This window comes from Aegilops tauschii, chromosome 1, assembly GCF_002575655.3.
Source record: "Aegilops tauschii subsp. strangulata cultivar AL8/78 chromosome 1, Aet v6.0, whole genome shotgun sequence".
NCBI classification, from domain to species: Eukaryota; Viridiplantae; Streptophyta; class Magnoliopsida; order Poales; family Poaceae; genus Aegilops; species Aegilops tauschii.
Genome location: NC_053035.3, coordinates 260,650,067 through 260,662,070, shown reverse-complemented (window position 1 = coordinate 260,662,070; position 12,004 = coordinate 260,650,067). Strand labels below are relative to the sequence as shown.

The 12,004-nt window shown below is 48.1% G+C and overlaps 1 protein-coding gene across 8 annotated transcripts; it reads right to left on the bottom strand.

Annotated features, from left to right (window-relative positions):
* Positions 1 to 3,468: 3,468 nt before the first annotated feature.
* Positions 3,469 to 7,373, bottom strand: LOC120976292 (uncharacterized). Of its 8 annotated transcripts, XM_040403104.2 has the most exons (8): positions 6,832 to 7,373; positions 6,712 to 6,765; positions 6,161 to 6,229; positions 5,342 to 5,420; positions 5,203 to 5,259; positions 4,451 to 4,497; positions 4,114 to 4,314; positions 3,469 to 3,863 (listed from the first exon to the last, which is right to left on the bottom strand). In XM_040403104.2, the coding sequence occupies exons 4-8, from the start codon at positions 5,401 to 5,403 to the stop codon at positions 3,775 to 3,777; spliced, it is 456 nt and encodes a 151-aa protein (XP_040259038.1). In that variant the 5' UTR covers positions 5,404 to 5,420; positions 6,161 to 6,229; positions 6,712 to 6,765; positions 6,832 to 7,373; the 3' UTR covers positions 3,469 to 3,774. The 8 variants fall into 8 exon arrangements, 5 of the variants coding, with proteins under 5 accessions (XP_040259038.1, XP_073352008.1, XP_040259039.1 ...); XM_073495907.1 differs by lacking the exon at positions 5,203 to 5,259; XM_040403105.2 differs by lacking the exon at positions 6,161 to 6,229.
* Positions 7,374 to 12,004: the final 4,631 nt, after the last annotated feature.

The following is a 12,004-nucleotide window of genomic DNA, read 5'->3' as shown; positions in this document are numbered from 1 at the left end:
TGCTCTGAACCGTCGGTTTGGTTCAGTCTGAATAAGCCCGTCGCCGAATGGCACATTCCACCGCTGCTCTAGTCATTTGGTCGATGCCCGACGGAGCATTGCGGACTAGACAGCACCCCCCCTTGTTCCGCGTTAAAACTGCCGGTGTGCATTGACCAAGATGCGCTCTCCAGACGTGATCCTTCGTAAGTTCGTAGTGTGTCGATCGGTACATGTAGGAGTAGCCTTGATTATGCTCCCGAGCTCATTTTAGCTCGGTGAACAGTAAAACGAAAAAAATTCAAAAAAATTCAAAAAATTCCATTTTTTTTTGAGAGAAACATTGACAAAAGTTCCAAGTGCCTGTAAAAATTTATCATGAAATCACAATCCGGTAAGGCGTGGCAAAAAAAAAAATTCAGTGCTTCAAAATGCTTTTGAAAGTAGCTTTTTCAGAGTACTGCTTTTGTTTTTTTGCCATGCCTTCTAGGAATGTGATTTCCTGACGAATTTTTGCAAGCACTTAGAACTTTTGTCAATATTTCTTTCAAAAAAAATTGAATTTTTTTTATTTAGTTTTGATTTTACTGTTCACCGGAGCTCATTTGAGCTCGGTGCAGAAACTCCGCGTCCTGATCGCCATCGCCAGCGAGCGTCAGAGAAAAAGGCGAAAGCACTAGATCGATGTAGTGTAGGCCTCGCTTTTGCTTTTCCCTGGAAATTGAAATGATCCGTCAGCCATGAGATCCAGCAGCACGCCAAGAAATAGCTGCTCCCACGCCTGCAGCTACCTGCATCATCATTTCCCCTGTTGAACCTGCCCTGCCGCCGGACCCTGGCTGAAAGTACCAGTACCAAAGTCCACTGAGGCCTGTTTCTTTCTGCAGCACCGAGGGGCCCCTCGTTGGCGCCGGCCACTGCGCCCGTGAGAACGAAATGTGAGGCGAGGAGTCGCTCGCTCCGATGCCAATCGATCGCGCACACCATCACGCCTGGTTTCTTTCTGCTCGATCTGATCTCTAGTTCGTAGCATGTACTCTCTCCGGTCCATTTTAGTCTGCATATAAGTTTTGTTCGTAGTCAAAGTATCTCTACTTTAACCACACTTCTGAAAAAAATATCAACATTCACAATGCCAAATCAATATTGTTAGATTCCTCATGAAATTTAGTTTCTTTGTGTATATATTTGATGTTGTAGGTGTCAATATTTTTTAATATAAATTTGGTCAAACTTTGCAAAGTTTGACCTGATAAAAATCTAATATGCGGAATAAAAAGGACCGGAGGGAGTATAATAAGAGCGTCTACAAGCGGACCTCTCGAACCAGTCTTAAGCATCCACGCAAGCCGCCCGGTCATGAAATTTGGACCTAGACGGGCCTCTCAAACCGTCTTCAAACGTCCGGACTGATCGGCACCCCCATATCCAGCCCAAATATGGGGCTGATATGGGGCGGTCCGGGCCCGCCCGCCTCGTCGACTTGGCCCAGCCTGGCCCACGGCTGCCCCACAAATATCGTCGTTCGGAAAACCCTAAACTGCAGTCAATCCGAACTCCAGTTCACTCCCCTCTCCGTCCACTCCACATCCGATCCCCTCCAAATGCATCTGATGGCCGGCGACCGAAGCAGTGCTGCCTCCGGTGGGGACTCCGGCTCGGACGACGACTGGTCTAGCTTGCTGCGCGAAGCGGACCCCGATGATGTGGGGGAGGTCGCCCTCCGCATCGCATTGAGGCGTTCAATCGTCGACCAAGGCGGATCCACTTCGCCAGCGCCTGGCGCTCGTCGACGCAATGCCGGCGACATCGCCGGCCCTTCCCGCCCGGTGCGCAGCTCCGGCCACTCTGCTCCACTCCTCCAGGTACGCCGCCCACCACCACCAGCACCCTCTGCTCCGGAGGTGGTGCCCGGCCACCGCTGGGTTCTCGTGCCCGCGGCGGGGCCGACGCGCACTCGGACGCCCGAGTCGGAGGCACGAGCAGCCCGGCGCGAGCGGCAGCGGGCGAGGGAGAGGGCAGCGGCGTCCGAGTCAATGTCCACACGCCGGTCGATCCGGAGGCAGCGCTCCTCGCTTCTGTCCTCCGTCGCTCGCTCAGGACGGCGGAGTCGGATGCGCGGCGCCTCCGCCGCAAGAATGCCAAGGCGCTCCGACTCGCCATCGAGGTTTCAGAGCGCGAGGCAACAAAGGAGGCGGCGTCGAAGGTGAAGGCGGCCCGCCATGCCTAGGAGCAGGACCGCCTGCTCCACAGGCTGTCGGGCATGAGGTGCAGCTCCGATTCGGATATGACGGACGGCTCCACCTCCATCTCCAGCTCCGACGATGACGCGACTCCGCACGCCGACGCCTACACGAAGAAGGGGCACAGCCGCGCTGACAGTTGGAAGGGGAAGGGGCCGGCGAGGAAATGGTGACTTCCTCCGCCCTTCCTTGTTGTGTTTATATTTTATCTATGTTTGTAGTATGGATTTGCACTGTCCGCCGTTGAACTCCGATGAATCATGTTCCTTTTGTCCGGCTAATCCGATAAACTAAGTTATGATCATGTGTTTTACGTAGTGTTGCATGAACTGCCTGGTTTTGAGGTTTAGAATATAAAGGACGTGAGTGTGGAAGACGAAATATGAGGCGTCCGGACGCGTCCGTGGGCGTTTGAGGGGTCGGATTTGCCCAATGCGGCTGTAGATGCTCTAACGGCGTATAAAAAGGCCGAGGTCTGCAGCTGCATGCATGCCAAATTGCCAATGTCCTCGTCATTTCATCATTCACTAGATCGGCAACGCGCCTTGGCGCGAGGGTGCCGGTCCAACCGATATGGCCAAGCAGTGAAGATCAAACCGCATGATGCATTAGTAGGAAAGCAAGTTTAGCACATGTAACAGGACAACTTAATCAAAGAGGTGCTACTTGCCGAGACCCAACTCCCGTGTGTGTGTGTGTCTATTAAGGATGGAAATGCAGAGACTATATCAGAAAGGAAATGTATCAAGGAATTAAACCAAAAAAAGCTCAATGATCAAACCTCTGATATAGCTCTTTTGAGCCACGAAATCCAAAACAATATAGTAGTGCAATGTTCGACACTGAAAGTAATTCATCACATATTTGACCTCATGAATTGTTCAAAACAATAAATAAGAAGTGCAGCTTGCCGCACCCCCACCAGGTGCAGCCATACCCAACCCGCTAACAAAGTAAAATACAACATAGCATGATACCTATGAGGTGCCAGAAGAATAATTAGATAGCTATGATGGCTGTCAATTCTGATGGGCCGCTGACCAAAGGATTATAAGCATTTCATGTCAAATATGTAGCAACAGCAAGCAATTATCCAGGTTATGTAGACACAAAGGATAGATACTTGATATATTACAAGAAATGCGGCATGATAGAATAGGATTAGGAGTACATAGGATTCATAATAATTAGACCAGGTCATTTGTGCATGTAGAGGAAGCATTCAGTAGTGCATCAGGGGAGAAAATAACACAAAAAACATCGAAGCAAACCGTTGATATAGAAGACCAGCGACAATCACATAAGCTACCATGATCATCCTGGCATTGCATACATAAGTTTGCATCCATCCCCTTCATCTTCTAGACAAACAGGGTACAGGCAGTAGAACAACAAAAGTCTGTCGTAGACACCAACGTAAGTATTGTGTTTCCTTGGACAACATAACAACATCAGCCAACCAGAAGTGCCAAATACAGAAATAAATGTATGCCAACCAACATGACCTAACATAATCGGAGCCAGCAGAGAAACAAGACATTGTTGTAGACCATCAGAAGATACGCCTCCATAGCCAAAGATCACTCATATGCGCATCGATATTGGCCAGGGGCAGGGCCATCACCACACAAAGCTGCAAACCTGAAGATCATGGACAAAAAAATATGAATCAGGAACAAAGCATCTCGATCAGATGCAAATTAAAAGACCCTTATATCCATCTGAATCAGTTTTTAGATGACAAACAATAAACCGTGACAATAAAAATAGTAGTCAACAACCATAGGCCAGGAAATAGCATATGTCATTCCTTGATCTTACCATGGAAGCATCATATATCATCGATCTATATTATAAGAACTATGTATAAGAATGAGAACTGGAGTTATACCCTTTTGCAGTAGTGAAGCAGGGAGGCTAACATTGAGGCCGAGGAAGCCATAGAGGCAGTTATAGATGAAGCCGTGTATGTCGGTCGTCCACTCAACCTCCGTCTCCACCAACACCTCTTGCAATGACTCTTTCCTCATCCATGCACACAATCGAATCCATGGGGGAGAGAAGACCGAGGTGAGATGGGCTCGGGACAATCCTAAAGAAAATGGAGGTTGGAGGGTTTGATATCTTGGAGGCAAAATGTGCCTCAATGGCAGCTCCACATCAGCATGGTCACGAAAACACAGATAATTGCCCGCACATCTTATTGCCACCTTTATTGTGCTTCATACCTAGCTGAAGTTCCTGATAAATGTTTGCCAGAAACCATCCTGTTATCCTGGAAAAGTATAAGAACACAAGAACATGAATAAAGTTGATAACTTTAAATACATATATGACATTTAATTAAGCAAAACATTATTAGTCATAATAGAAGGAGATAAAGAAAGTCAAAAGCCTGTTATTTAAACCGAATATGTTTAAAGTCCCTATCTGATTTAGACTAAGCAGGAGAACATCTGATACAACTAATAAAGCAAACCTCCATAAAGATTTTTAAATTGCCAAACTTTACAGAAAGAAGAACCAGACTATTTAATATCTAACAGATGTGGAGCAACTGAGCATGTGAACCAGAATTAAACCAACTGTCAGGGTGAACAACCACCATCTCGCTGAGATTTTAAATTGGGTTAATCGGTTAAGCCATCTTCTAAGTTGAATGATAGTATGATGCCAAATAGAACATGTTTTTTAGAATACATATTGAATAATATAAACTGAATTTCAACTTGGATCATCCGATATTAACACATACAGTATTTTTCCACTTGCAATATAACTGTACCAAACCACAAGTATTCTTCGATTTGGATATATACAGGGGACCAAAAAACGTAACTAAAACTGCACCAATGATATGACAACTACGACAACAAAAAAGATTCCATAGACATCACAATTTGTACAGGAGGGGCAATTCATGCACACTGCGAACAAAATTCCTTGAGACTTGATTGAATAATCTAAACTGAAATTCAACCTGAACAACGCTTCCATCTCATTCATTGAGACTTGATTTAATTTTAGAAAAAGAAACCTGAATCAAACAACCCAAACAATGGTAAGAATAAATTGGGAGGAGGAGCTCACATGAAGAGGTGCAAGTTGAGAGAGGATACCACGGTGGGAGGCGCAGGCCTTCAGTGACCTTCACAGGAGCAGGGTAGCAGACTTGTGTCATCAGTGGTGGATCTCTACCTGGACAAATTATCAAGCATCCACAAATTATCAAGCAATCCCAAGGACCAACACACGCCTAGGAGCAGCGGTGTACCCAGGACCAGCAGCACGACCAGGGACAGACACATGCACAGAAGCGGCGTCGTGCCCAGGATCAGCAGCACGACCAGGGACGGACACATGTATAGCAGCAGCTGCATGCCCATAATCAGCACTACGAACACCCCTACCACTTGACCGAGGTATGGCGCCACGCCCAGCAGCAGGCACCTGCCGAGCGCCACGCTCACGCCTGGCGACAGGCTCAGCTCCAGTAGCAGGCATCCGCCGACTCACACACCTACGCCTGTCCCGGCAAGCAGCGACATGATCAGAAACAGGGGCACGCCCTATATTAGAACCTCCACGGCCAGTGGCTTGACCACGACGACCAGCAGACCGCCCACAGTCACGCCCACGACCACCTACCAACCCAACACGAGGCTCGACTGTGGCTTAAGCATGAGCCGCAACCGGACCACGCGCCATGTCAACAACCCAACAACATCATACACACACACTGGACAAATAAGAAGCAAGAACCACGTAAGTATACATCAGAGCATAGCAGCAACACACCTTGTTTTAGAATGATTTATAGAGAAGGCATTTGGACACGACTCAGTAAAATGAAAGTGGAACTTGAAGAATGATAAACTATGAAAAAAAAACCTTGAGAGACTAAATATAAAAATGATCAAGCGATTGGACATTAGTACCTTGGGTCTAGCTGCTTGTTAACAGAAAGATCCAGTGGAAGTGACCTAGTTATAAGATGTACTGACAACCTGGATAGATAATTTATGGTGAAAGATTATTTTTGGTTGATTTTGCAACGAAATTTCAAGACCGACTTTTGCATTGCATTGCAGCGCTGACTGCTCGTCTAAAAAATTACACTACCTGTTAGAAGTATATGGACTATTTACTTTGAATCAACGGGACATCAACAGTAAGAGGCTTATGTTCAAGATTTATCTGATTAGATCATGCCTTGTCCAACAGGACATCAACAGTAGATGGCCTATGTTCAACATTTATCTAATTAGATCAGAGTGAGCTGTAAATAGCTAGATAAACTAATGTAGAGTGTAAACTACACTGCCTGCAACGACACCAAGTTATATCAGTAACCTTGTCAATGGCAACATCCATTTAGAAGCAGTATTGTTCTATGTTATGCAGTTCTGTATAACTAAATAACAAAATTGATGACAATCCTATGGTCAAAGACTTGTCTTAGATATCATGCCAATGTATAGAAACATACCTTAAGCAAATCGTCCAAGAACACCTCAACCCCACAGCGTCTGCTGCACCAAATCTGGGGAGAGGGTGAGAGTCAGAGCAGATTGGAGAGGAGGAGGAGGGGGGGAGGGGGTGAACTCACCAGAAACAGAGGCGACCCAGCCCGATGCGCCCCTGCAAGGCTGCACCTCGTGGCCAGCGGGAAGTGGAACCGCACGTGGGGGCGAGGGAGGAGACGGAGAGGAGTCGTCAGAGCCCACCGGAGCCGCGCCGGCGGCGAAGGCGCTGCCCAGCCCGAAACCCTAGACACGGCTGAGGGTCGCGAGCGAGCATGAGAGGCCGTGCGCCGCAGTTCTAGCCGGATAGGAAGAAGAGGCGGAGCAAGGGGAGGTCCTTGGTGTGGGGAGGAGGCGCCGGGCAGCGTGAGGTCGGGGACGGGGGCCGAGGCGAGCGGCAGCGACGGCAGCGACGCGATGGCAGGGGATGTACGAGAGATCGAGGGAGGTTTTTTTTAGAGAGAGAAAGATCGAGGGAGGTTGAGATGGGATTGGTCTGGGCGAAGGAGAATGACGGCAGGGTGGGGTTGGATCTGGACGGCGGCGGGGCAGGGAGACGGGCACGGGTCTAGGGTTGGAGGGAGAGAGGGAGGTGACGCGGGAGAAAGAGGAAGAGCTGGGCGGCGCGAGTGCGAGGAGCGACGGCCAGGTTTTCTCTCCACGGGCTGCCTTTTATACGCCTGTGTGTGAAAGGACGAAAACACCCTCGGCGGGGCAGCGAAACTACAAGCGGTGGCACACTGGAGGGGACGCCGACGAACCACACAGGCCATGCTCGCAGACACAGTCGCTGACCGGCGCGGCCCACCAGGGATCGACCCCACACGTCAACGAGGTTAGACAGTAATTTCGGAGTAAACAAAACCAGTAAGGAAAAGTGGATCAAAGCTACTATTCATTGTAGCAGTGATCCGGCTTGATCCAACGGGCCAGATCTCTTCCGAGCGAGATCGTACGGTTCAGAACGAATCAGAAGACAAATCCGACAGTCAGGAATCCCGAGCGTGAGGAGGCTGGGTGGCTCCCAACTTACCTATTCCTGGATTCCGCTGCCATAATCATGGAGCCGGGCGTGGACAGTCCGGATGCCTCTCGATGCTCTGTTTTCAGACGAAAGAGGTGACTGTCTGAAACTGCAAGCTCGCGCGAGCAGAGCAGGCGTGGGGGATGTAAGCGTACACTGCGACCTACGTGCAGCCTGCCTTATCATGGCGATCATAGGCTCGAGGTTGCGATGGCGTAGATTGATAATGGCGATGTGACGCCGACCCAATCGTCCAGTTTGTCGTGTGATTCGTCTTGAGTGCTTATGGCAGTTCAGGAGGTCGCGTCATGGAAATTACTGCGCGCGCACTGTCGCATGCAGTCGGGGCAAAACCGTGAAGTGGCGACTTCTTTGTACCGGTAAACACGCACAGCAGTACCAAACAACACCGTAATCAATCACCATCCCACGCGACTCTACTGTTCTTTTTTCAACCACATTCCAGAGCTGACCGTGAATTGATAGGATGCCGATCATAATTATTACTACTTCGTGCCGCCAATCGTAGGCTCACACTATAGTGCTGTAAATGATTCTTGTTTTGCTGGCAGGGTTCACGTCGATTTTGGGCCACACTCCTTCAACCAAACATCTGACAGCTTGTCCAACAGTTACGCGTTCATTACCTGGCTCTAAATAAACTGTTAACAGAAGGCCGGCTTGCTCACTGAAGAACCAAATTAACTAAGGGATCAAAGTATGCATTCAGTATGTAGTTTATACAGCAGAGTGTATCGTGCGATCACCGGATTAATTACTCAAAAAGTGTGAGAGATGCCCATTGGCATACACTGAAAAGTGGCTGCTGAAGAAAACGGAACTCTTTCTCAAAAAAGAAGAAGAAAACGGAGCTACAGAAGCGTCTCGTGAGTTGTCGTCAGCGGCAATCTTCCTCCGGGCAATGATGCTCGCAGGAGAAAGAAGGAAAAGCGGAGAGAATTTGTGCTCCGGGGAGGTTCCATGAGTTGGCGACAGATGCCAATGTCTAGCTACCAGCAGCAGCGCGCAGTCAGGGCACGGTATCCAGAAATAAGAATAGAAGCTCCTGAGGCCGCACCACAGCGATTTGGGATTCCTGGCCGTCGGATCGGGTGGCTTGATCGGATCTGGGCCGTCGGATCGACCCCTGAAACGACCTCGTCCGTCGGATAAAAAAAAGTTACTGCTGGAATGAATAGCTACTCCCGTTTCGTGCCACCGCTCGTAAATAGTCTGCCCCGCCGGGGGCATTTTCATCATTTCACTCGCACGGGGTATAAAAGGGCCGACTCCCGTGGTGAACCCTGGCCGGCTCCTCTCCCGCTCGCGCCGCCTCCTCCTCCCCACCCGCGTTTCCCTCTCCTCCTTCCCCGCCGCCACCCGGCCTCCCTCTCCTCCAGACCTGCCGCCGCCCGGCCTCTTCCCCTCACGGCCTCCTCCTTCCACCCCTCCGATCTGGCGCCGCCCAAACCCTAACGCCCCGGCCCGGCCCCGGCTCCCACGGGAGGGAAGGAGGAATGGCGGGGCAAGGCAAAGGCGGCGGCGTATGGGACGCGGCGCAGGCAGCGTGGCCCAGGGGGGCGGCCTCCTCCCCGACACCTCTCTCTGCCCCCAGCGCATAGTCGCGCCGCTCGTCTCTTCCTCTCCCGCGTCCGTCGACGAATGGGCGAGTCCCTGTAGGAGAGAGAGAGAGAGAGGATGAGGGCCTCTTGCGCTCGCTTGTGACCCTCGGCCGTGGCTAGGGTTTCGGACTGGGCATTGCCTTCGTCGTCTGCGCGACTCTGGTGGACTCCGGCGGCTCCTCTTTATCTCCTCCCTCGTCCCCACGCGAGGCAAAATAAGAAACGAAGCACCTCGCCTGACTCCTCAGAGCTCAGTGATACGTCTCCAACGTATCTATAATTTTTGATTGTTCCATGCTATATTATATTCTGTTTTGGACATTATTGGGCTTTATTATACACTTTTATATTATTTTTGGGACTAACCTATTAACCGGAGGCCCAACCTAGAATTGTTGTTTTTTTTCCTATTTCAGAGTTTCGCAGAAAAAGAATATCAAACGGAGTCCAAACGGAATGAAACCTTCGGGAACGTGATTTTCTGAACGAACGTGATCCAGAGGACTTGGACCCTACGTCAAGACATCAACCAGGAGGGCACGAGGTAGGGGGGCGTGCCTACCCCCCTGGGCACGTCCTCCACCCTCGTGGGCCCCCTGTTGCTCCACCGACGTACTCCTTCTTCCTATATATACCTACGTACCCCCAAACTACCAGATACGGAGACAAAAACCTAATTCCATTGCCGCAACCTTCTGTACCCGTGAGATCCCATCTTGGGGCCTGTTCCGGAGCTCCGCCGGAGGGGGCATCGATCACGGAGGGCTTCTACATCAACACCATAGCCTCTCCGATGATGTGTGAGTAGTTTACCTCAGACCTTCGGGTCCATAGTTATTAGCTAGATGGCTTCTTCTCTCTTTTTGGATCTCAATACAATGTTCTCCCCCTCTCTCGTGGAGATCTATTCGATGTAATCTTCTTTTGATCTTGCTGAAAATTCCAGAAACTTTCTGTTCACGAAAAGAATTGTTAAAAATCACCAGAACGTGATAAAATATTGATTCCAATTGCTGCTGATCATAAACAAATTGTCTAGGTCTTCCTATTTTGGCTGAATTTTTGGAGTTCCAGAAGTTTGCGTTAGTTACAGATTACTACAGACTGTTCTGTTTTTGACAGATTCTGTTTTTCGTGTGTTGTTTGCTTATTTTGATGAATCAATGGCTAGTAAAATAGTTTATAAACCATAGAGAAGTTGGAATACAGTAGGTTTAACACCCATATAAATAAAGAATGAGTTCATTACAGTACCTTGAAGTGGTGTTTTATTTTCTTTCGCTAACGGAGCTCACGAGATTTTCTGTTAAGTTTTGTGTTGTGAAGTTTTCAAGTTTTGGGTGAAAAATTTGATGGATTATGGAACAAGGAGTGGCAAGAGCCTAAGCTTGGGGATTCCCATGGCACCCCAAGATAATCTAAGGATACCTAAAAGCCAAAGCTTGGGGATGCCCCGGAAGGCATCCCCTCTTTCGTCTACTTCCATCCGTAACTTTACTTGGAGCTATATTTTTATTCACCACATGATATGTGTTTTGCTTGGAGCGTCTTGTATAATTTGAGTCTTTGATTTTTAGTTTGCCACAATCATCCTTGCTGTGCACACCTTTTGAGAGAGACACACATGATTCGGAAATTATTAGAATACTCTATGTGCTTCACTTATATCTTTTGAGTTATATAGTTTTGCTCTAGTACTTCACTTATATCTTTTAGAGCACGGTAATTATTTTGAGAGTCTTAAATAGCATGGTAATTTACTTAAATAGATCCTAATGTGCTAGGTATTCAATACTAGTAAAAACTTTCTTATGAGTGTGTTGAATACTAAGAGAAGTTTGATGCTTCATGATTGTTTTGAGACATGGAGGTAGTGATATCAAAGTTGTGCTAGTTGATTAGTTGTGAATTTGAGAAATACTTGTGTTGAAGTTTGCAAGTCCCGTAGCATGCACGTATGGTAACCTTTATGTAACAAATTTGAAACATGAGGTGTTCTTTGATTGTCCTCCTTATGAGTGGTGGTCGGGGACGAGCGATGGTCTTTTCCTACCAATCTATCCCCCTAGGAGCATGCGCGTAGTGCTTGGTTTTTGATGACTTGTAGATTTTTGCAATAAGTATGTGAGTTCTTTATGACTAATGTTGAGTCCATGGATTATACGCACTCTCACCCTTCCACCATTGCTAGCCTCTTCGGTACCGTGCATTGCCCTTTCTCACATTGAGAGTTGGTGCAAACTTCGCCGGTGCATCCAAACCCCGTGATATGATACGCTCTTTCACACATAAACCTCCTTATATCTTCCTCAAAACAGCCACCATACCTACCTATTATGGCATTTCCATAGCCATTCCGAGATATATTGCCATGCAACTTTCCACCGTTCTTTTTATCATGACACATTCATCATTGTCATATTGCTTTGCATGATCAAGTAGTTGACATAGTATTTGTGGCAAAGCCACCATTCATAATTCTTTCATACATGTCACTCTTGGTTCATTGCATATCCCGGTACACCGCCGGAGGCATTCATATAGAGTCATACTTTGTTCTAGTATCGAGTTGTAATCATTGAGTTGTAAATAAATAGAAGTGTGATGATCATC

Coding starts and splice junctions, on each gene's coding strand:
- LOC120976292 (XM_040403104.2), bottom strand. CDS start 5,403: ATGACACAAGTCTGCTACCCTGCTCCTGTGAAGGTCACTGAAGGCCTG. Junction 4,498..5,202: donor GAGATGGAAGCGTTGTTCAG/GTTGAATTTCAG, acceptor ATACTTTTCCAG/GATAACAGGATGGTTTCTGG. Junction 4,315..4,450: donor TTATCAGGAACTTCAGCTAG/GTATGAAGCACA, acceptor CATTTTCTTTAG/GATTGTCCCGAGCCCATCTC.